This window comes from Saccoglossus kowalevskii, chromosome 21, assembly GCF_978046115.1.
Source record: "Saccoglossus kowalevskii chromosome 21, keSacKowa6.1, whole genome shotgun sequence".
Classification (NCBI taxonomy): Eukaryota; Metazoa; Hemichordata; class Enteropneusta; family Harrimaniidae; genus Saccoglossus; species Saccoglossus kowalevskii.
In genome coordinates, this window is record NC_140661.1 from 27,563,105 (window position 1) to 27,588,323 (window position 25,219).

General features: G+C 34.3%; 1 protein-coding gene across 3 annotated transcripts in view; it reads left to right on the forward strand.

The window, feature by feature from the left end:
* The window catches only part of LOC100369652 (uncharacterized), a 67,096-nt gene extending 43,483 nt beyond the window's left edge, over positions 1–23,613 (forward strand). For 2 of the 3 annotated variants that reach the window (XM_085494942.1, XM_006813168.3), the window contains exons 2-4: positions 9,773–9,963; positions 13,193–13,369; positions 20,164–23,613. In XM_085494942.1, coding sequence (XP_085351068.1) covers positions 9,780–9,963; positions 13,193–13,369; positions 20,164–21,032 — 1,230 coding nt within the window. In that variant the 5' untranslated portion in view covers positions 9,773–9,779 and the 3' untranslated portion in view covers positions 21,033–23,613. Of the gene's footprint in view, positions 1–3,352; positions 3,465–9,772; positions 9,964–13,192; positions 13,370–20,163 lie in introns of those variants that run through there. The other variant, XM_085494941.1, reaches the window with a different exon arrangement.
* The last annotated feature ends 1,606 nt before the right edge of the window (positions 23,614–25,219 follow it).

Below are 25,219 nucleotides of genomic sequence, written 5' to 3' on the forward strand. Positions count from 1 at the left end.
AGGATGAGTTATAGGAACCACACAATTTTTTTTGGGCCTTAATGGATCAAGAACCAAAAAGCACATTTCTGTGATCTGTCAGAATTTTAGAAGCCAATAAAATATGAAAATTTGCTAAAAAATCTACATGGTTGAAGAGGGTGAAAATAATTGTGTTCTGTGATGTCATTGGTTAAAATAAGCACATGGAACTTGTGTGATTATAGGATCTTCATTGAATATCATATTACATACTGTAAAATGACTAATTTTCACTGGGTTTAAATTTCACTGATACACTATTTCAGGCATATTCATTGGGTTTTAAATTCGTGTTTTTTTCATTTAGATAATGTATTCTATGCTCAATTTTACATATTCACTGGGTTTTAATTTAGCGCATTTTTCAGTCAGCGAAATAAGCTAAATTAAAACCCAGTGAATAATTAACCCTTTTACAGTAGATATCAAAGTTGTATACCCTTATCCTACCACTGTGTCATATAAAATGGATTTAAGTGCAGGATAGTCAAAATTTGAAATGCTACAACCTTAATGAAATGTTTCCTCCAGAAAGTGTGCATGGAATTTATACTATTTTAACTGTAGTATAAATAATTTATACTACACTGTTTAATTGTACATGGTTGATATGGATATTTATTTAGTTAATTGCACTGTTATTCTAACTGGTATTTACAGTGAGACTTTCTGTCTGCTTGTTTTAAGTGCCCCTGCTGAGTCTCTTTCCCATGCAAACTGGAGATAGTCATTTCAAATTTGATGCGAAACCAAAACTGGAGATAGTCATTTCAAATTTGATGCGAAACCAAAACTGGAGATAGTCATTTCAAATTTGATGCGAAACCAAAACTGGAGATAGTCATTTCAAATTTGATGCGAAACCAAAACTGGAGATAGTCATTTCAAATTTGATGCCAAACCAAAACTGGAGATAGTCATTTCAAATTTGATGCCAAACCAAAACTGGAGATAGTCATTTCAAATTTGATGCGAAACCAAAACTGGAGATAGTCATTTCAAATTTGATGCGAAACCAAAACTGGAGATAGTCATTTCAAATTTGATGCGAAACCAAAACTGGAGATAGTCATTTCAAATTTGATGCCAAACCAAAACTGGAGATAGTCATTTCAAATTTGATGCGAAACCAAAACTGGAGATAGTCATTTCAAATTTGATGCGAAACCAAAACTGGAGATAGTCATTTCAAATTTGATGCGAAACCAAAACTGGAGATAGTCATTTCAAATTTGATGCGAAACCAAAACTGGAGATAGTCATTTCAAATTTGATGCGAAACCAAAACTGGAGATAGTCATTTCAAATTTGATGCCAAACCAAAACTTGCTGCAATCTGTACAACTTTCTTTGTGTACTCAATACTGTAAATGCATTTATTATTCACTCGGTTTAATTTTTCTATTTTTGCTGATAAGTCAAATCTGCTAAATTAAATCAAGGTTAAAAAGAAAGTAAAATTACCATAGAACTCATATTATTATTCATATTAAGCCAATTATCGGTAGTGAATATAAAACCTAGTGTATATGCGCAAAATATTGAAATTACAAACTTTGAACACCTACCTAACTGAGTTCCATTTATATATTTTTATTCCCACCTTTATAGATAAGAGTTAAAAAATAATTTGTAAAATATCTAAAACTGACTGGCTGGAAATTTTGAGTGTGTTCAGGGAATTTTTGATAGCATTAATCCATTCCCATGGTTACCTGTGTGAAGAAGAAATTAACTGTAATAAATACCTGTGATGGTTGTTTACTTAGCAAGAAATACATTGATATGTTAAGGAAAAGAAAACCAATCTTGAATATCACCAAGGTGATATACTCTTGTGGTTGCCATAGTTGCAGTTCCCATGGAAATAATACTTATAATATCAATCAGCAATCTTTTCAAACCAACAAGTTTGTTAAATAAACCATTATGTGAAATTTAAAATGCAATTATTTAAAATGAGGACAAAATTACGCAACTTTTTTTTTAACAATGCTTTCCTGTAACCAATTCCATATATTGGAATACAAGTGGTTACCATGACAACAAGAATGTAATCTTTCCTACTCTAAACTAACACACCCTCTGTCCTGAGTAAATACACATATGCCATTCCTGAAAATATTTTGAGTAGAAGGAAACTTACATTCTGTTTGATTTTAATTTTGTGAAAATGGCATGTTGGCTTCCCTCTTTTCTGTGATCTCTTGAGGGAAATAAACATCCTGTATTGATTATAATTTCAATCTAAGTTAAAAACAGGTGCCAGTGTAAGCCTCAGTCTGATTGTATACACTTTAAAAAACTTTATTAGTATGTAGCGAAAATAATTATGTTTTAAAGAATTATACTTTATTTTCGCTTGGAATTAATTTTAACTATTTTTGCTGAAGAATTGATTCAGTGAAAATAAAATCCAGCGAATATACCTTTGTTCCTATATTTAACATTCAACTCGTAAAAAATCAGTCAAAATAAATTCCATATAAAACACCCAAAAAGTCTTTTCAGCGAAAATTAATTCCAGCAAAAATAAAGTATTTCACAGTATTTTGTTTGAGTTTAGTTTTAACTTGTTTATAAGTGAGATAACAACTGGCCAGTAGTAATTTATTAAATGAGGTCACAGGACTAAAACCTAAGTCAGTCAAAGAGGTGAAGTACATGGGTTAGGTTTGTTATCATTTTTGTTATCATGAAACCTTATGGAATTAGTTATTTAGACTGTAATTGTTGCTCTACTTGAACTAAACAGGTTCATATAAAAACAGATGAATTTTGTTTGCAGTGAATAAGGAAAGAGTAGACATGGCTTTAAATAGGTCGACTTAACTGATTTATTTCAGTCATCGTTTTTTCACTCATTTTTTTTTCTCATGTTTTTTTTGTTAGTGTACACTAACCATGTTATGTAACAATTTTAAATCCATTTGAATGGTTTTAGCGTTTTTTTTTTAATAAATTGAAATTGACAACATATCCTCATTGTTGAAAAAAACTACCAAGAGCAGATTAGGGGCCATCTTTGTTGCCATAGGTTACCTAAACTTAATCCAACTTATTTTACATTACCTCTGCTTTGGTTGATCTCCAAGATGTTTTCCTTTGCTTATTTCTCGTATTCCCAAGAAACTTATTGGCCTGACCCTGGACATTTTTAAATAAAAGGCATACCGGATGTAATGATGTCAGCATGAAGAGGAAATAGCTCCATGCTTGGCTAGGCTCATCAGCCAATCAGAACAGAGATATACTGCTGAATGAAACTCACCCCATAACATGAAAGATCATTCATTTGACTGACTGACTGTCTCTCTCACTTCACTGTCATCGTTGGGCAGCTGGATTTCGTATTCACCTTCAGTACGGCACTTATGTTTGATTTATTTTAAAATGGTGGTGTTACGTACACCCAAATTTGCATCCCCGTTGTCACAAGTGTGGTAAGAACATCATCTATTTACTGCTCAACAAATGTTATTCCAATATATTTATAGTTTGTATGTAATTCATTCATGATTTATTCTTGCATTTTTTTTCAGCAAATTCTCTGAATAATGTTATAATTTTCATGATAAATTTGATTTATCTTCTTTAAAAAAGGTGTATTTTTGCAAATAATGTTTTTTTTTCAATCATAAGTATTAAGCTTGTATTATAAATGATATACACCTGTCATTTTTTACATTATAATAATTTTATTGCGAGTCTAACTTTTGTGTAATTTTTGTGTGCTCCGCTACTTTTTTTTCCCCAATTTTTAATTTTTTTTTTAAATAAATCAGAAATGATTTAAAATTTAAGTTTGTGAACTCTATCTCAACAATAGATATTTTGAAAATAGTACTTGTGTATAAATACATTACATAATTATCTTATCCATCTATAGGTTCAGTTATTTAACCTTTCAATCTCCATCGTTTCCCTTCGTGATTTTGGTGGTTTATTGTTAATTTTTTAACCAAATAAACAGAATTTTCCATTTGCTAATAACCTTTATCAAAATTCTTTTAAAAAATTTGAAAATTATGGAGGTTTTATAGAATGTGAAAGGTGGTGACAATAGACTGGCATTCTAAAAGTAAAAAAAGTGAATTTGTGAATTTTAGATTCCATATAATTATTTTTTTTAAAGAACAAAAATTACTATGTTTTGAGAGAATTTTGTTGCCACTTAATCATTTGAACTCCAGCTGTTATTTCTCTTCACAAAATAAGGACACAATTGTATCGATTTGAAACTAAGTTCATTTCGCTCAGAATTAATCTTGGAAAATGTGCAAAATATTGCCCCAGAATTTTAGCAGGAAAGAATCACTTATTTTAAACTGGCAAGAGGTATGTATATTTGAATGATTTTATGAAGCTTTCTTGTAAAAATATATATTAAATATTTTGTTCTTTCAAAATTTATGTTTATGTTTCAAAATTAATATTTTTTGTGGGAGAGTTGGAATATTGGAACCAAACCTAAATCGATAAGGAGGGTCCTGATAAAAATAATAATACCACAACACCGTCCCTTCCACATTCAGCATCTGTAGATATATTTTGCATAAGAATAGGAACAAATTGCTATCCTTTCACACTCAACAAATTTAATTTTCCAAGAAAATAAATTTGAATGACAGTGCTTGACTGTAACATGTATAAAAATTTGGTGATGTCACTGCGCAATTTGGTGATGTCACTGCACTATTTGATGATGTCACTGCACTATTTGATGATGTCACTGTGCAATTTGGTGATGTTTTGGTGATGTCACTGTGCAATTTGGTGATGTCACTGCACTATTTGGTGATGTTTTGGTGATGTCACTACGCAATTTGATGATGTCACTGCACTATTTGGTGATGTTTTGGTGATGTCACTGCACTATTTGGTGATGTTTTGGTGATGTCACTGCACTATTTGGTGATGTTTTGGTGATGTCACTGCACAATTTGGTGATGTCACTGCACTATTTGGTGATGTCACTGCACTATTTGGTGATGTCACTGCGCAATTTGGTGGTGTCACTGCGCAATTTGGTGGTGTCACTGCGCAATTTGGTGGTGTCACTGCGCAATTTGGTGGTGTCACTGCACAATTTGGTGGTGTCACTGCGCAATTTGGTGGTGTCACTGCGCAATTTGGTGGTGTCACTGCGCAATTTGGTGGTGTCACTGCGCAATTTGGTGGTGTCACTGCGCAATTTGGTGGTGTCACTGCGCAATTTGGTGGTGTCATTGCGCAGTTTGATGGTGTCATTGCTCAATTTGGTGATGTCACTGCGCAATTTGGTGATGTCACTGCGCAATTTGGTGATGTCACTGCGCAATTTGGTGATGTCACTGCGCAATTTGGTGATGTCGCTGCGCAATTTGGTGATGTCACTGCGCAACTTGGTGATATCACTGCGCAACTTGGTGATCTCACTGTGCAACTTGGTGATCTCACTGCACAATTTGGTGATGTCACTGAGCAACTTGGTGATGTCACTGTGCAACTTGGTGATGTCACTGTGCAACTTGGTGATGTCACTGTGCAACTTGGTGATGTCACTGCGCAACTTGATGTCACTGCGCAACTTGATGTCACTGCACAACTTGATGTCACTGCGCAACTTGGTGATGTCACTGCGCAACTTGGTGATGTCACTGCGCAACTTGGTGATGTCACTGCGCAACTTGGTGATGTCACTGCGCAACTTGGTGATGTCACTGCGCAACTTGGTGATGTCACTGCGCAACTTGGTGATGTCATTGCACAACTTGGTGATCTCACTGCGCAACTTGGTGATCTCACTGCGCAACTTGGTGATCTCACTGCGCAACTTGGTGATGTCACTGTGCAACTTGGGGTTGTCACTGCGCAACTTGGGGTTGTCACTGCGCAACTTGGTGATTTCACTGTGCAACTTGGGGATGTCACTGTGCAACTTGGGGTTGTCACTGCTCAACTTGGGGATGTCACTGAGCAATGTGTGGTTTTTGCAGTTTTCAAAATGCATGGATGCTGACTGCCCAGCAAGTTTCAAGTAAAATCAAAATCGATGTGTGGTATGGCTATAACTATGCCACGATATCATGGAACCTTGGAGTTGGGGATGGATGGAATGATTGAACTTAACGTGGATAGGGCCTAACCACCCTTGCTGTGTCATGAAATTCTATATAAATAATTTAGATATCAACATTGATTTCCTCAATAAATAACTGGTTGCTGGAATGCAAAATAAAAGTGGATTTATTTGGAATGGCAAAACCCACCGAGTTCATAACTCTTACAGGGCTAGCAAAACATCCGTTTATAAGTTACACAGCTGAAGGCACTGGCATGCTGTCATACATAGTTGTCCAGCCAGAAATATGTTTGCGGTGTAACTTTAGAAGACGAACATTTTAGTCAGACGTCATATTCAATACGGTGTAGATTGAAGCGGTTCTTTCATTTACCAAGTCTCTAATGCTGGTATGTGAGTCTTTGCCAGTTGTATTTATAGTATTTGTGTTTCTTCGGAAGTATTGGAAAGCACGTCATCAAGCTTCATGAATATTTTGAGAGCATGCAGTGTTGATAATGAGCCAGGATGTAAACAAGTCACCAATTCGTGTTATGTTTACAATTGATAAAATTGTAACTAAACAGGAGAATTCACATAAAGTCAATGAGTCTGTAAATCAGTATCATGTCTAAAATAAAAACTTGTATAGACCAGGAATCTGTCTAAAATGAAACCTGTATAAACCAGAAACCTATTCTGAACCCTGTGTAAACTAGAAACCTGTCTAAACTGAACCCTATCTAAACTGAACCCTCTCTAAACTGAACCCTCTCTAAACTAGAAACCTGTCTAAACTGAACCATGTGTAAACTAGAAACCTGTCTAAACTGAACCCTGTCTAAACTAGAAACCTGACTAAACTGAACCATGTGTAAACTAGAAACTTGGCTAAACTGGATCTTGTGTAATCCAGAAACCTGTCTAAACTGAACCCTATCTAAACTGAACCCTATCTAAACTAAACCCTATCTAAACTAGAAACCTGTCTAAACTGAACCATGTCTAAACTAGAAACCTGTCTAAACTAGAAACCTGACTAAACTGAACCATGTGTAAACTAGAAACTTGTCTAAACTGAATCTTGTCTAAACTGAATCTTGTGTAATCCAGAAACCTGTCTAAACTGAACCCTATCTAAACTAGAAACCTGTCTAAACTGAACCATGTGTAAACTAGAAACCTGTCTAAACTGAACCCTATCTAAACTAGAAACCTGTCTAAACTGAACCATGTCTAAACTAGAAACCTGTCTAAACTGAACCATGTCTAAACTAGAAACCTGTCTAAACTGAACCATGTCTAAACTAGAAACCTGTCTAAACTGAACCATGTGTAAACTAGAAACTTGTCTAAACTGAACCCTATCTAAACTAGAAACCTGTCTAAACTGAACCATGTCTAAACTAGAAACCTGTCTAAACTGAACCATGTCTAAACTAGAAACCTGTCTAAACTGAACCATGTGTAAACTAGAAACTTGTCTAAACTGAACCCTATCTAAACTAGAAACCTGTCTAAACTGAACCATGTCTAAACTAGAAACCTGTCTAAACTGAACCATGTCTAAACTAGAAACCTGACTAAACTGAACCATGTGTAAACTAGAAACTTGTCTAAACTGAATCTTGTCTAAACTGAATCTTGTGTAATCCAGAAACCTGTCTAAACTGAACCCTATCTAAACTAGAAACCTGTCTAAACTGAACCATGTGTAAACTAGAAACCTGTCTAAACTGAACCCTATCTAAACTAGAAACCTGTCTAAACTGAACCATGTGTAAACTAGAAACCTGTCTAAACTGAACCATGTCTAAACTAGAAACCTGTCTGAACTGAACCATGTGTAAACTAGAAACTTGTCTAAACTGAACCCTATCTAAACTAGAAACCTGTCTAAACTGAACCATGTCTAAACTAGAAACCTGTCTAAACTGAACCATGTCTAAACTAGAAACCTGTCTAAACTGAACCATGTGTAAACTAGAAACTTGTCTAAACTGAACCATGTGTAAACTAGAAACTTGTCTAAACTGAACCCTATCTAAACTAGAAACCTGTCTAAACTGAACCATGTCTAAACTAGAAACCTGTCTAAACTGAACCATGTCTAAACTAGAAACCTGTCTAAACTGAACCCTGTGTAAACTAGAAACTTGTCTAAACTGAACCCTATCTAAACTAGAAACCTGTCTAAACTGAACCATGTCTAAACTAGAAACCTGTCTAAACTGAACCATGTCTAAACTAGAAACCTGTCTAAACTGAACCCTGTGTAAACTAGAAACCTGTCTAAACTGAACCCTGTCTAAACTTGAAACTTGTTTAAACTAGAAACCTGTCTAAACTGAACCCTATGTAAACTACAAACCTGTCTAAACTAGAAACCTGTCTAAACTGAACCCTTTGTAAACTACAAACCTGTCTAAACTGACTTCTTTGTAAACTAGAAACTTGTCTAAACTTAGAAACTCGTCTAAACTTAGAAACCTGTCTATACTAGAAACCTGTCTAAACTAGAACCCTGTGTGAACCTGTCTAAACTGAACCCTGTGTGAACCTGTCGAAACTGAACCCTGTGTGAACCTGTCGAAACTGAACCTTTGTAAACCAGTAATATGTGTAAACTGAACCCAGTCTAAACTACAAACCTGTCTGAACTGAACCCTGTCTAAACTAGAAACCTGTCTAAACTACTAACCTGTCTGAACTGAACCCTGTCTAAACTAGCAACCTGTAAAAACTAGAAACCTGTCTGAACTGAACCCTGTCTAAACTAGAAACCTGTCTGAACTAGAAACCTGTCTGAACTAGAAACCTGTCTAAACTAGAAACCTGTCTAAACTAGAAACCTGTCTAAATTGAACCTTGTGTGAACTACAACCCTGTCTGAACTGAACCCTGTCTAAACTACAAACCTGTCTAAACTACAAACCTGTCTGAACTAGAAACCTGTCTAAATTGAACCCTGTCTTAACTATAAACCTGTCTAAACTGAACCCTGTGTGAACCTTTCTAAACCGAACACTTGTAAACCAGTAACCTGTCTAAACTGAACCCACTGTAAACTGTACTCCGTGTAATCCAAGAACCTGTCTAAACTTTTTTTTTCATATCAGTTTAAAACAAATCATATTCTCCGTTTGTTATGAAGTATTAGGCAGTTTACATAGTCAGATAAATAATAATTAAATACAGTCTTCAAAAGAATGCAAAAATCTTTCATTCCAAAATTTTATAATAAAAGATAACAAACTTTAAAAGTAAGAAAAATAATGAAACAATTTAGAAACATTGATGAAATTTGGGAGAAAAATGAGTAGCCATCTGATTTCATTACTGACGCAAGTCAGTGTCTTTAGCTGGAATTTGTAGATGGTTTTGGTTTACGGTTGTTGGGCCTCTTTGCTATAGTCTTAGCGCTATGACATCCATTCTATAACTAGAGTTATGGAATGCCAAACGTATAGTGGCGGCAGTGGATACATACCTCTGTATATTATACATCTGTTCATCTTAGATATCTCATTACACTCGCTGCTTGCAGACATGTTTTTGTGGTGCGACACAAACCTTTTTCTTCTGGAATTTGTTTATTTTGAGAGATTTCCTTCACCTGTTTGCCTTCACTGGTTTGTTTCGTTACAGGTTTCTCAGGAGTTTTCAGTTTCGCTTCATTTTTGTTTTGTGTTTTTGTTTTTGTTTCAGTATTGCCATGAATAGACAATATGAGAAGCATCATGAGGCTCCCACACACCATCTCTCGTCCAAATCAACGCAAGAGGCACCGCTGTGGTTTCATGGTCTACTTGCGAGGGAAGCTGCCGAAGATTTGTTGCTTAAGTCACCGAATTCCAAGCCTGGTCTTTACTTAGTTCGGCAAAGCAGCAATCGTGGAGGTCAGTTTTGTGTCAAAACATTATTTCTGCAACTTCTTTAAATAATTTTGGATTTCAAATTCAATAGAGTGAATTGACAGTCAAGATTTAATTGGTTTTGAGGAAGGAAATTATATACACAATTTTTGCTTTTCCCACCCAAAGTGTCAGAAATGTGTTTACCTTCTTCTCTCCAGCTGGGTTGCTAATTAATATATCTATTAACATCAGTATAAAGATAAGAATGCCTCATATTAGAATTAATTTGGAAAATGGAATCATAAATTGACTCCCACTATTAGTTTTGATTATATGAAATCTCTATTCTCAAAAACACTAATTGATTTAATGAAATCTCTATTCTCAAAAACACTTTCTATATTTGATTCTCAGCCCAACATTAGGTAATTTTTAATTCTCACAAAAAATGTATGTAATTCCCTCAGAAATACTGGTATTATATTATATTGTCAACATCCCAACATTAGAATTGCTCCTCAACATCCCATCGTTAGAATTGCTTCTCAACATCCCAACATTAGAATTCCTTCTCAACATCCAAACTTTAGAATTGCTTCTCAACATCCCAACATTAGAATTCCTTCTCAACATCCCAACTTTAGAATTCCTTCTCAACATCCCAACATTAGAATTGCTTCTCAACATCCCAACATTAGAATTGCTTCTCAACATCCCAACATTAGAATTGCTTCTCAACATCCAAACTTTAGAATTCCTTCTCAACATCCCAACATTAGAATTGCTTCTCAACATCCCAACATTAGAACTGCTTCTCAACATCCCAACATTAGAACTCCTTCTCAACATCCCAACATTAGAATTCCTTCTCAACATCCCAACATTAGAATTGCTTCTCAACATCCCAACATTATAATTGCTTCTCAACATCCCAACATTAGAATTGCTTCTCAACATCCCAACATTAGAATTGCTTCTCAACATCCCAACATTAGAACTGCTTCTCAACATCCCAACATTAGAATTGCTTCTCAACATCCCAACATTAGAATTCCCTCTCAACATCCCAACATTAGAATTGCTTCTCAACATCCCAACATTAGAATTGCTTCTCAACATCCCAACATTAGAATTGCTTCTCAACATCCCAACATTAGAACTGCTTCTCAACATCCCAACATTAGAATTGCTTCTCAACATCCCAACATTAGAATTGCTTCTCAACATCCCAACATTAGAACTGCTTCTCAACATCCCAACATTAGAATTGCTTCTCAACATCCCAACATTAGAATTGCTTCTCAACATCCCAACATTAGAATTGCCTCTCAACATCCCAACATTAGAATTGCTTCTCAACATCCCAACATTAGAATTGCTTCTCAACATCCAAACTTTAGAATTCCTTCTCAACATCCCAACATTAGAATTCCTTCTCAACATCCCAACATTAAATTCCTTCTCAACATCCCAACATTAGAATTCCTTCTCAACATCCCAACATTAAATTCCTTCTCAACATCCCAACATTAAATTCCTTCTCAACATCCCAACATTAGAATTCCTTCTCAACATCCCAACATTAGAATTCCTTTTCAACATCCCAACATTAGAATTCCTTCTCAACATCCCAACATTAGAATTCCTTCTCAACATCCCAACATTAGAATTCCTTCTCAACATCCCAAAATTAGAATTGCTTTTCCTTCGATTTTCAAAACTTCATCCTGAAGCCATATTTTGCCTGTAAATGACTTTTAATAACAGGATGTATCCTGTCAGTCTCCAATGGTGGGTGGGTGGGCATAAAGTTTGTTGTTCTTCTCCTTTATGACTTGTATTAGGCTCTAATGTTTGATGTTCCAGTCAAAATCTATGTAAACATTTCCAATTTAGAAGCAAACACCCGTTGGCTGTTAACAGAACATGAACACATGGAATGGCTAATTAATTGGCTATGCTTTGAATTCTTGCTGGTTAGCCTCAAGGTCACTATAAAATAGAAGAGAGGCCAATGAAGATGATGTCCTTTCGCTAACATTTTAGTTCCTGGTTATGACAATTACCTCACACAAGTACAGAAGATATATTAAAGTATATAAAAAGCTGTTATCTAATATTTTGTTATATTTATACATACTATCACTGTCATTTCAGGGATGAACCATTATTTCTTTAGAGGGAAGAATAAATGGGAAACAAAAAAATCAACATGACATTATTTAGTTTATTATTTATTATTATTTAATATTTACTCCCTAGAAGCCCTGTATCTGATGATCTGAGGACTTTCATTTTACATTAATTGTAACCGAGTCTCCCCCCCCCCCCACCCGCAAAAGAAATTGGCCCACTCTATAATGGCTCTTTTTTTTCTGGGTCATGTCACATAAAGTTTATCAATATGGGCACTTTGCTTATTATGGTGCTGCTGGCTCATTTACCATCATTCCGTTGAGTGGGCTGCAATTTATTTTAATTGCATATTTTATGTTGGCTTTTAAGTTTTAGGTTATTAAGACTTCCAGATTGGCAGATGTTTTTTACATAACACCCTGTTTTGTACTCAAATATCTTTCAAACATTTTTCATTTCAAACTGTCCCATAAACTTTGATCGTTATTTCTGAATTTACATTTTGTACAAGTTTTCCCAACAAATATTAACACTACAATATTAAATATTGACCTAAAAAATTCTCAGTAAAATATTAGCAGTGATTGTCAACAAAATATGGTGGCAACACATTGTATTTTAATAATAAGACTTTATTAGATTTGGATGTATATTTTTAAAGAGGTTTAAACTAGAGTAACAATTATTACCCAGGGTTCAATGGGAGTCTTGAATATCCTAAAATAATCTTTAATCTTGAGAAACTCTAAAATGTGAGTAATCTATTCCTGAGGTTTTCAACGATGACTTTGAATCTGTTTTGTAATAGTGTGTCACTAAAGCATTTCTTAAGTGCATAAAAACGCACAAAGTTATTTAAACTGGCATGTGTAGCTGTTATCCCAATTGAGTTTCTCAAATCCTGTCATAAAATGACGTAATATTCATCATCAAAATAAATGAAAGAATTTATGTGACCAAGATAATGCTCAAAATGCATGGAGGTGATTGCCCAGATCTGAAAACCGTAATGGCCTTTTAAATAAATAGTCAATTATTTCTTTCAGTTTTAATCACTTTAAGGAATTTTTTATTAAAATTATATTTCAAGCATTCATATAATATTAAGAGTTACATGTCATTTTCTTGTTTTCAGGCCGTTTTGTGATATCAGTCTGTACAGGAGAACATGTGAATCATTATCTAATAGAGACTTTGGAATCAATGTTTTATGTGAAAAGGGACAGTAGTCAAGACCGGGGACAGGATATTCAAGCCAGGGACTTAAATCATTTACTTAATTGTTATACACTCAATCCTTTGGACTCATCAGGTAATAATGTCTTTCTCTTTTTAATGTGTGTGTTATGTTCAACATAATTATGTTCTGTACATGATGTATTTGTGTTGTAAATGAAAGTTCAACATAATTATGTACTTTGTGTCAAACATAATTTATTAAATATGTCCTTTACGTAGTATGTGTTATACATGAATATTATATTCAACATAATTATGTTATATATGTAATGTATTTGTGCTAGAAATGAACATTATGTTCAACATAGTTATGTTCTCTATGTATTGTATTTGTGCTATAAATTATTTTCAACATAATTATGTTCTATATGGTACATTTATGCTATTACCGGTAATGACATTATTTTCAACATAATTATGTTCTATATGGTACATTTATGCTATTACCGGTAATGAACATTATTTTCAACATAATTATGTTTTATATGGTACATTTATGCTATTACCGGTAATGACATTATTTTCAACATAATTATGTTCTATATGGTACATTTATGCTATTACCGGCAATGAACATTATTTTCAACATAATTATGTTCTATATGGTACATTTATGCTATTACCGGTAATGACATTATTTTCAACATAATTATGTTCTATATGGTACATTTATGCTATTACCGGCAATGAACATTATTTTCAACATAATTATGTTCTATATGGTACATTTATGCTATTACCGGTAATGACATTATTTTCAACATAATTATGTTCTATATGGTACATTTATGCTATTACCGGTAATGAACATTATTTTCAACATAATTATGTTCTATATGGTACATTTATGCTATTACCGGTAATGACATTATTTTCAACATAATTATGTTCTATATGGTACATTTATGCTATTACCGGCAATGAACATTATTTTCAACATAATTATGTTCTATATGGTACATTTAAGTTATTGATTTATTTTGTCATACTTTGATTAAAGCAGGACTTCAATGAGTATATTTCATATTTTTAAAAATAAACACTAGAAACTGAATACAAACAGATACTAGAGTCGGGTTTTAATTTAAAACATCTTGGGTGGTCGGATATGGTTAATACTTTTATTTATTTTTAGCTCAACTGAGTGTTTGTTAAAATGTCTACATAGTTTTGATACCCAGCTTTGTAATTTGGTAAAGGTTAAATGTTAAATCAGATATGTTATAAAATAATATATAATTATTTATGAATTCATTAATTCTTTGAAATTAATTTCCTGACTTTCATCACATGAAGTGATTTTTTTTAATATTACTACAGCTGCTACACTGTAACACTGATTTTGAGAAGCAAAAAAAAACTGATTTTCATAGTTTCAGCTGTGATGTAGCAAACATTTTCTTTTCCACTGCAAACTGCTTTACAGTAAAATTTCATAATTCATAGAAAATTTTTAAGTATAACATGGTGGCAATTGCTCTGTCAAAATCAGTAAGAAAACATAATTTTTTTAAAACTGAGTGTGGAAAAAGTATTTAACACCTTTCATGGTAGCAGTCATTGTCTAAGTACAGTTACCCATTCCTACCCCATTTACAATGGTAACAATAGCCTTTGTAATTTATTTATTTATACAGAAAAGTAAAACGATGTCAGATGACCAAGTATCATGACTTAACAGTCAAATTTTGGGTATTTGAGAAGAGATTGGCTTGAACTTGACTTCAAAAATAGAATTATACATTGGTGGGGATGTAAAGTAATATTAAAAACAAAATTAATTAATGCTAAAAAAAATAGTTAATTCATAACTAGGAAAAAAATGGATGGATTCAATTAATCAAAAAGCTTAGACCATTTTCTGTTGGTTTCGCTCAGTTACTAGACAGATAAGTTCGAAAATGTTCAAAATTAAAAAAGAAACATTAAAAAGACGTCATGCAAGCCGGATATCTGTCACGCCCACACACTTGGATTTTATAGAGAAGCCATTTGGCTGATGAGTGTTAAAACGTGTTTCGTTCATTCACAGCTCTGTGCTATTGCCTGTTATCTGAAAGACTTCACTGTTAAATGAGGAAAAGACCCTAACCCTTAGTTGGATAGATAGAAAGATCTTGAGTTAAGATACACCCACATATTTCCAGTTCATTAAAATGAGCCATTTTGTTGTAACGAAGAGTAAATTAAATGAGCTCAACAAAAGTCAGTCAGTCAGTCTGCTTTGAACAAAATAGAAATCAGTCTTATTTGGTAGAACCCATTCAGCTTCATTAATTCTTTAAAGCGGAAACTTACCTTTCACAAAATAAACTCACATATTTATTTTTTTCAAAATTTTTTATTAGGACTTGTAACCAATAGTAAATTATGTCCATTTTATCCAATATTAACAAAATAAATTATTGGAAATATATAAAAAATATTGGTAGGAAGTTAAAGTTGTACAGCTTTTTTTTGTTTATGTGACCAAAAATAAATTGAATTCTTGCACAACTCATTAGGCCAAGAGAAAAACAAATTTCTAGTTATTTTTTCTCTGAAAGCGACACATAATGATGGTCACCTCATTACAGGATATGGCTAGAAACATGATGATGGTCACCTCATTACATGATATGAGTAGAAACATGGTGGTGGTCACCTCATTACATGATATGGCTAGAAACATGATGGTGATGGTCACCTCATTACATGATACGGCTAGAAACATGATGGTGGTGGTCACCTCATTACATGATATGGCTAGAAACATGATGGTGGTGGTCACCTCATTACATGATATGGCTAGAAACATGATGGTGGTGGTCACCTCATTACATGATATGGCTAGAAACATGATGGTGGTCACCTCATTACATGATATGGCTAGAAACATGATGGTGGTGGTCACCTCATTACATGATATGGCTAGAAACATGATGGTGGTCACCTCATTACATGATATGGCTAGAAACATGATGGTGGTGGTCACCTCATTACATGATATGGCTAGAAACATGATGATGGTCACCTCATTACATGATATGGCTAGAAACATGGTGGTGGTCACCTCATTACATGATATGGCTAGAAACATGATGGTGGTGGTCACCTCATTACATGATATGGCTAGAAACATGATGATGGTCACCTCATTACATGATATGGCTAGAAACATGATGTGGTCACCTCATTACATGATATGGCTAGAAACATGATGATGGTGGTCACCTCATTACATGATATGGCTAGAAACATGTGGTCACCTCATTACATGATACGGCTAGAAACATGATGGTGGTGGTGGTCACCTCAATGATATGGCTAGAAATATGATGGTGGTCACCTCATTACATGATATGGCTAGAAACATGATGATGGTGGTCACCTCATTACATGATATGGCTAGAAACATGATGGTGGTCACCTCATTACATGATATGGCTAGAAACATGATGGTGGTGGTCACCTCATTACATGATATGGCTAGAAACATGATGATGGTTACCTCATTACATGATATGGCTAGAAACATGATGATGGTCACCTCATTACATGATACGGCTAGAAACATGGTGGTGGTCACCTCATTACATGATATGGCTAGAAACATGATGGTGGTCACCTCATTACATGATATGGCTAGAAACATGATGATGGTCACCTCATTACATGATATGGCTAGAAACATGATGGTGGTCACCTCATTACATGATATGGCTGGAAACATGATGATGGTCACCTCATTACATGATATGGCTAGAAACATGTGGTCACCTCATTACATGATACGGCTAGAAACATGATGGTGGTGGTCACCTCAATGATATGGCTAGAAACATGATGGTGGTCACGTCATTACATGATATGGCTAGAAACATGATGGTGGTCACCTCATTACATGATATGGCTAGAAACATGATGGTGGTCACCTCATTACATGATACGGCTAGAAACATGGTGGTGGTCACCTCATTACATGATACGGCTAGAAACATGATGATGGTGGTCACCTCATTACATGATATGGCTAGAAACATGATGATGGTCACCTCATTACATGATACGGCTAGAAACATGGTGGTGGTCACCTCATTACATGATATGGCTAGAAACATGATGATGGTCACCTCATTGCATGATATGGCTAGAAACATGATGGTGGTCACCTCATTATATGATATGGCTTGAAACATGATGATGGTGGTCACCTCATTACATGATATGGCTAGAAACAAGATGGTGGTCACCTCATTGCATGATATGGCTAGAAACATGATGGTGGTCACCTCATTACATGATATGGCTAGAAACAAGATGATGGTCACCTCATTGCATGATATGGCTAGAAACATGATGGTGGTCACCTCATTACATGATATGGCTAAAAACAAGATGGTGGTCACCTCATTACATGATATGGCTAGAAACATGATGATGGTCACCTCATTATATGATATGGCTAGAACAAGGTGATGGTCACCTCATTACATGATATGGCTAGAAACATGATGGTGGTCACCTCATTACATGATATGGCTAGAAACATGATGGTGGTCACCTCATTACATGATATGGCTAGAAACAAGATGGTGTTCATCAACAGGAAATGGCACTTTCAATCAGACTGTTAAATTTAAAATTACATTAACATTGCGTTTTAATGATAAGCAAAGTAATTGGATTCTTGGGAGTGGGTACACCGGATGAAGCGGTCAATTAACCTCAGATGTGTCTCAGTATAGATAATACATCAGCACTCCCTGATGTCCTATATGTCATTGTCACTTTCATTTAGAGGGAGGAGGAGGGGTTTCAATCAAATATGTTTCATCTTCTGCGTTATTAGATAGATTATTTCTTTTTTTACAAATTTGTAATAATAATTGGATTAATATCATATTGTCTCATTATAAATATTTGCTAGTCACACTATTACAGAGTTTTATTATCTTGATTGCCGTCAAACATTAAGCATTTTACAGTACTTTTATACTTGGAATTATATTTTTGCTGTAAAAAATTAATTGCCCCAGAGATTACAATTTTTCACTGCTATGTATATGAGATAAAGTGTGAAATGTTAAAACCTTGATTTGATAAATCAATCTTGAGTTAATGTACATACACCCACATATTTCCAGTTCACTAAAGCAAACTATTTTATAGAAAGTAAGAATAAATTAAAAATGGTTCAATTTTATCTTTTTGAAATGCCTGTTAAAAAAATGGTATCAATAAAAATATACAGTTTATTCAGAGGATTTTATCAAGCAAACCTAAGAGTTGTGTATATATGATGCCGATGATCATTGAAATTTTACAAGATTTTGACGCTTGCTTCTTATGACATGAACATTTTAATTTTCAAGTCTTCTGAACTAGCATAAACCAAGTTTTAATATAGAGATTCAGGTTAAATTGAAGATTAAGTCATAGTCTTTCATTATTGTGGATTTAATAATACCATTAGTCTTTCAGAAAAAAAAATTTTTTTTTTTTAATTTTGGTCACCAGACAGTGGTTTCCATGGTGAAATTCAATTTTTTGCTCGGTGACATTAGATGAAAGAGTCGTATATTATTATAGATATAAATCTTCCTTAATTATAAGAATGGCTGTTTAAGCTGATAATTATATCGGACTCTTTTTTAAAATTATAGAAATATGCAAAAGATAAATAGTCTTATCATGTTTGACTGAGAATCGGGTGAAAGGTGAACTTTAATCGGCCAGTGAAAACTAAATATTTCCTTTAACAGAACTAAACTTACACATTTTGTTTCATGGTGTTTTATTTGCTGTTATGTCAATGTCAATCTCTACTATGATTTATAACCTTGTGGTGTTATCTCTGTGACCACTAAGGAAATCCTTAGACTATGACAGCCTCCAAGGATACAGCTCTTCCTGCCTCTCCCAGATTCTAGTGAAAAAACAGCAGGAAAAAGGAATGTGTGATGTCCATCAGTTTGAATTCACCACTGTAAAATGGAATCAACTGTGAAATACAATAACAAAAATTGTTTTTGTTTTAACATTTTTAAATTTAGATAATTTACTAATACTTGAATGTCTTTCTTTAAAATCTTTTAATAATTATGAAAATATTAATGTCAAGTTATCTAATTAGCAAATATTCTGAGAAATACAATTTCAATGCCAAATAAGGGAAAAGCATTTACAAATAAGGGAGTTTTTTTGTCAGAGAATTGATAGTTGAAAATGGTTGAGTGAGGCTGAAAGCATGGTTACTTGATTCATCATGGGTATTTTTAATTGGAGAATGTTTGACAGTATTGGATTGCAAACCACACATCTGTTTTCCACCCAACATCAAAATACCTAATTGAAGATGAAAATGAGATGTGTGTGTGTGTGGTTTTCATTAAATATAAGTCCAGAGATGATGGCTCCAAACTGTCCTCTTTGTGACAATGAAAATTCTGAACAGCTGTCTTCTGTGGTTTTACTAGTAATATTCAAGTTAGTCGTTTTACTCGGTCAGCTTGTGTAATGCATACAAATGAACATGTGTGATATATTTGATTTCGTTTGTTACCAAAAGATGCAGATGTAACTAGGAGCTGTTGCCAGGACTACCAGTTTTATCTTCTGAAAAGTATTTTATAATGTATTTTGGAAGTGGATACAAGTGACATGCACATGCTTCCTTGTAATAAAGAGGAATGATCTTGAAGTGCCACAGTTGTCACGGAAACAATGTATTTTATGTACCATATTGAACATGACACGGTGAAACACTAGGGATGTTATATCGCTTTAAACTGGAAAGCCTTGACTGATGATTCTCTTCTTTTCTCCTTCAAATTATGCGTACATATCCTGTTCATGATAACTTAAACATTTTTTTTTATTTTTCAGGATTAAAACTTGGGGAGTCTTTAAAGAGAACAACACCGGTTAAAACTAGTGTGTCACTTACTGCCAAATCGGACTCTAAAAAGAACCATAACTATATACCACTGTATGCTGATGAACGTGAAGTTGTTACAATCCAAGACTTTGAAACGGACGATTTACAAATGTTACCTTTTGGTAAAGGTGAAATATTGACATTGCTTCATAAGGAATCAAACCGTTGGTGGTATGCATATAATGAGAAACGGCAAATGGGGTTCATCCCAGCTGCTTTTGTTCGAAAATTATCGGAATCCGAAAGGGGTAAAATGGGATATGCCAATCCCTTATACACAGACAGTGACGAAAAGGTTGCTCCGATTACGGAGGCTTTCCGGAGGCTCAGCTTAGAGAGCAGTTTTCATGTTAGTCCTGAAAAGGGTCACATCCTCACTCCTTCAACGGCAAGTGATTTGGATTTGACAGCAGAGGAACTGCAGTTGGAATTTTACCGTGAAAAGTTTGCCAAGGACGATATTTATGTGTCTTCTGACTACATTACTAGTTTTCTCAGGGCTACAGAACATATAAAACTTGCCAAAATGCAGAGGTCGCACGAGAGGAAAGTAGCCAACCAGAATGCGGGAGCATCTCCATTGTTATCGAGACACACGCAATCATCACACCATGAAAAATCAACACCTCCATCAATACGTAGGGACTTGAAACCACGTATTCATAAACCGCTGCCACCAACACCAGAAGACAGTCCTGTTCGGACGCGGAAACCACTCCCAGTGCAACCAGTTGACTCTTATGCAAATAACGATGGGATAGAGACGGAAGGTGGATATTCATTTTTGGCCGAGTGCTCGTCTGGTTCAACGAATTAATCCCACAAAAAATACTAGAGACTAATTACAAAATTAAGGAGCATAATTATGACATCATATTTGGTTATTATCGGGCATACCATTACAATCATAGGAGTGAACAGTTCCCGTCTGAAAAAAATAATAATTTCATTTCTCAACAATCAGTGTTTTATCATGTTCATGATTATAACCAATTTAATATTTGTTTTCACCTAATTTTTAGCAGCTGATTCTAATTATCCTGTTACCGTGGCAATATATTAATGAATATGAAATTTAAGGTAGTGAAGACTTTCAAAGATGAAGCAAATATATCCACCGATAAGAGACTATCTTTCGAGACATATACCTAAAAATCATTGCACTCTTTAAGTTACAGATCTTGCCAGAAATCTATCACAATTTCTTTTAAAAAAATAATATCTAAAGTTGTAAAAAATTCTGAAAAAGTGTGTGCTAAATTATTTTGGGCATTGGAGACCTATTCTGATGCGAGTGAGTAACGTGACCTAGATTTCAATTTTACTGAAATACCTCCCCTCACAATTTACCCAGTATCCCTTAATGCATAATGGAATGTTCTAATGCGTAATGTCACATGGTTAGAGCGTGATGGATCATGCTACTATAATTAGGGATGAGATGCAAGATATTTGTGATGAGAAACGTACTAGAACTTTTTGTCCTTTGGAACGCAGCCAGATGCTACAACAGAGCTGGCCTCATTCAGGCATTTCAAATAATAGCTTTCTATGAGCCAAGATTGATCCTTTGCTATTCTTGACTCAACCATTTCTTTGGAAGGGAGGGCAGCTTAAATATCTGGTAATTTACCATTACCTCAAAGGGGGGGGGGGGCGGTTAGAACTATTTTGGAAGGGCTTCATATGCAAATACATACAGCAGAATTTTTGTCTGAATAGTGAGCTTGAATTACTACAGTTTGGGGTAAAATCACCCCAAAATAATGTCATTTACAGATTTACCTCAAAATTGTAGTTTTTTAAAGGCAGACAGACCCCAGAAGTTGGCAGAATTACATACTGGGATACATTGTAGAATTGGGCTGTGTTCTACTCTACCATAGTCTTTCTATTACATGTCATTGGCATTTACTGTTTTAGTGTGTACAAAGGAATGAATTTGATATTTAGAATCTCACCTTAGTAAAGTCCAGAAAAACACCAAATATGGTGGCTTATTTGCATACCAGAATAATGCAAACACCAAATATGGTGGCTTATTTGCATACTAGAATAATGCACAAAAATCTAAAATGCACAAACTAAATGCTGCAAGAGACTAAGCTTTTCTTCCAAAAAGGCAGTTTCTCAAATATGCTGATTATATGCAAATGAGTTGTTCATATTTGGGCATTCTGGCTGTTTAATGTCAGTTTTCAGAATGTTGAATTTTTAGAAACCTGTTACTTCAACTTTGGTTCAATCTGATTGGTTCCTGTAGAAATTAAAAAATTGATCTACTGGACTTTGTCGTTAGGCTATGAATGAACAAATTTATCTGAAATAAAATCAACAACCCCACCTAACCTTAAAAACACCAACCAGCATTTAAGAGTTACTTCTGAATAGAAATTGAGCCCAAAAAGTTTCAACATTTTGAATTCTTGCATTCTGTGGTGAAAGAAATTATGTGAAGATTTTTAGAAATTTAAAAATAGGATTCTATTATTGTTATATATATAAGAAAAATGAATTGTTTAATATGTAACACCTTATCCCACAAACCTCTGCTTTTTTTCTTTGTTATTTTAATGTTTATTTGAAAATAATTTAATGTTTTTAGACATTTTTTTTATGAGTGGTTTTGTAGTAAAAACCAGAAAAGCTTATAGAAATTTGTTCATGTTTATTTAATTAAGTAGCCATATGTGGTTATTATTACAGCTATTAATATAATATCAAGAAAGGGTCTCTTTCGGAGAAACTGGTGTATAAAAGTGTATATTTAAGTCAAAATGACTAAAAATGAAAAATGTTTTAGAATATTTTCATTTTCTGTGCTGGGGCTGCTCTGTATTTGTGCACTAACATGAGGCTCAAATGTTCTGTCATTTTTAGAAGAAAGTATAGAAAAAAAGCTATCATTTTATCTTACACCTCATTTTGTTAGCATGCGGCAAAATATTAAGAACCTGTAGCGTCATTTACATTTATATGAATCCTTCACCTTTATTGCCGTACTGCCTTTTAATAAAACTTTATGTAACGGCAGACAAAGAAAGGCAGCGCTAATCTCTAAGAAATGTTACACACCTTGAATTAATAATCAATTACATGAAGAAAAAAATCAATTCTGCAACTAATTAGCTCGCTCAATGATTATGATACTGGATCAGTGATCTTAAGGTTAGGGTTCTCTGCCTCGCTTTGTTGAAAAACAGCGCCCTCAACACAGAAAATGAATTTATGGGTTGTTTACAAAAGAAACTGAGTTGTGAGTGGAATTCTGTACAAAGTGATAATATGTATCTATTTATTACTGCTTACTGTGCGCATACGCCCTATATTTTTATATTAAAATTTTATTGCAAATTTCCAGTCAATACTATTTTGAAATAAAAAGCTGCAATGTGAAATGTATGGTTTGTTCTTTTCTATGCTGGTAGTATAGTTCTGGGATTATGGTATTTTACTGTAAAACAAGATCAACAAACACATTTGAAATGAGCATCTCCCTTGATACAAAAGCCACAAATAGTTGGTTTCCTTTTCAAGTGTTTCTATATAACTATTGTGGTTTCCCCTGTAAATGAAACAATTACGAAAGGAACAATTTTGTGAAATCCTATGTTTTCGTCCATTTCACTATTCCTGTTGAGATCTTTTTGATTGAGTTTTTCGATTTTTCGTCTGTCCATCTGTATACAGCAATATCTTGCACATGCTTGGGCTGATCAAGTTCAAAGTTCACGCGACATCAGACATTATATCGTACATATGTACATGCATTTGTTTCGTGATCTAATTCACGATGGCCGATTGGCAGCCATTTTATGGCCAAAAATGAATCAAAATCACACATTTTCACCATTCCAGAACTGGATCTCGGTTATGCCTAGACAGATTTTGTTCAAACTTGCACATCATTTAATTTTTCGACCATTTTGTTTCAAAGAATGTAGTTTCTGATCCATACATTCAATATGTATGCCTAGATTGATCAAGTTAAAACTTAACTTGTACATCAGACATCATAATCGCACATGAGTTTTTGTCACCATCAAATCCAAAATGGCTGACTGGTGGTCATCTTGTTTAAACAAATGTAGTTTCACTGACTTGTATATCGTATATGCCTGGACAATCAAGTTTAAACTTCACATGTACATCACATGTTGGTCATATGAAAAGCTTAGTCTATGTCATTGATGGCCTTGTTAAAGTTCTGAAAGAAAATGATAGCCAGATGCCAGAATGGGAGTTTAGTTTTTCCTAAAAAATTGATAAAATGAGTGCTTTTGAGAATCTCCAACTTGAAATCGTTTACTAATTCATTTGAAACTATTAAGGCAGTGTGAGAGTAATTGAAGATTAAGAATCCATGCTCTCATTATGGTAGATTAATGCCTTAAGAATACTAAAATGGAAATGGAAAAAATTGGGTCACTGTACAATTTTATGAGAAACTGAAATGTCTTGGAAAAGTCGTAAATTGTGAGAATCGTGTTATGTGAATCATTTCAAAACATTGACATTTAATTTGTGAGTTTCTAGTGTGATAAGTTTTCTATTATATACAACAAGAATTTCTCCCCCAAAATGCATTGCATATATGTGCAATAACATGCTCAGTAGTTTAAAAATTGAATTGACTTCAAGTGCCATAATCTGCTCATCACATCCCTGGATTATGAGAAATTTGTATTTCTTACAAAGTAGTTTTGAAGGTGCATGACATTGATGGAACAAATTAGTATGCAAAGGAGGATGAGGAGTTGTTGAAATAGCCAGGCAACTGTGTTGACCTTAATTTACAAACTTCAACTGCGCCCTCTAGTGATGGAGTGCTTCTGTGACGTCATAAATACGTATATGCGTTATGTGGCCATAGCGTGTCATTGTTTACAAACAAACGTCTACCCATGAACCTTTGCCTTTTTAGTGTGTATTATCGTCGCTTGGGACTCAATTCCCGCGCGTGCGCAGGTGACGACCCACCTGCTATAAGCATCGTCTTTATTT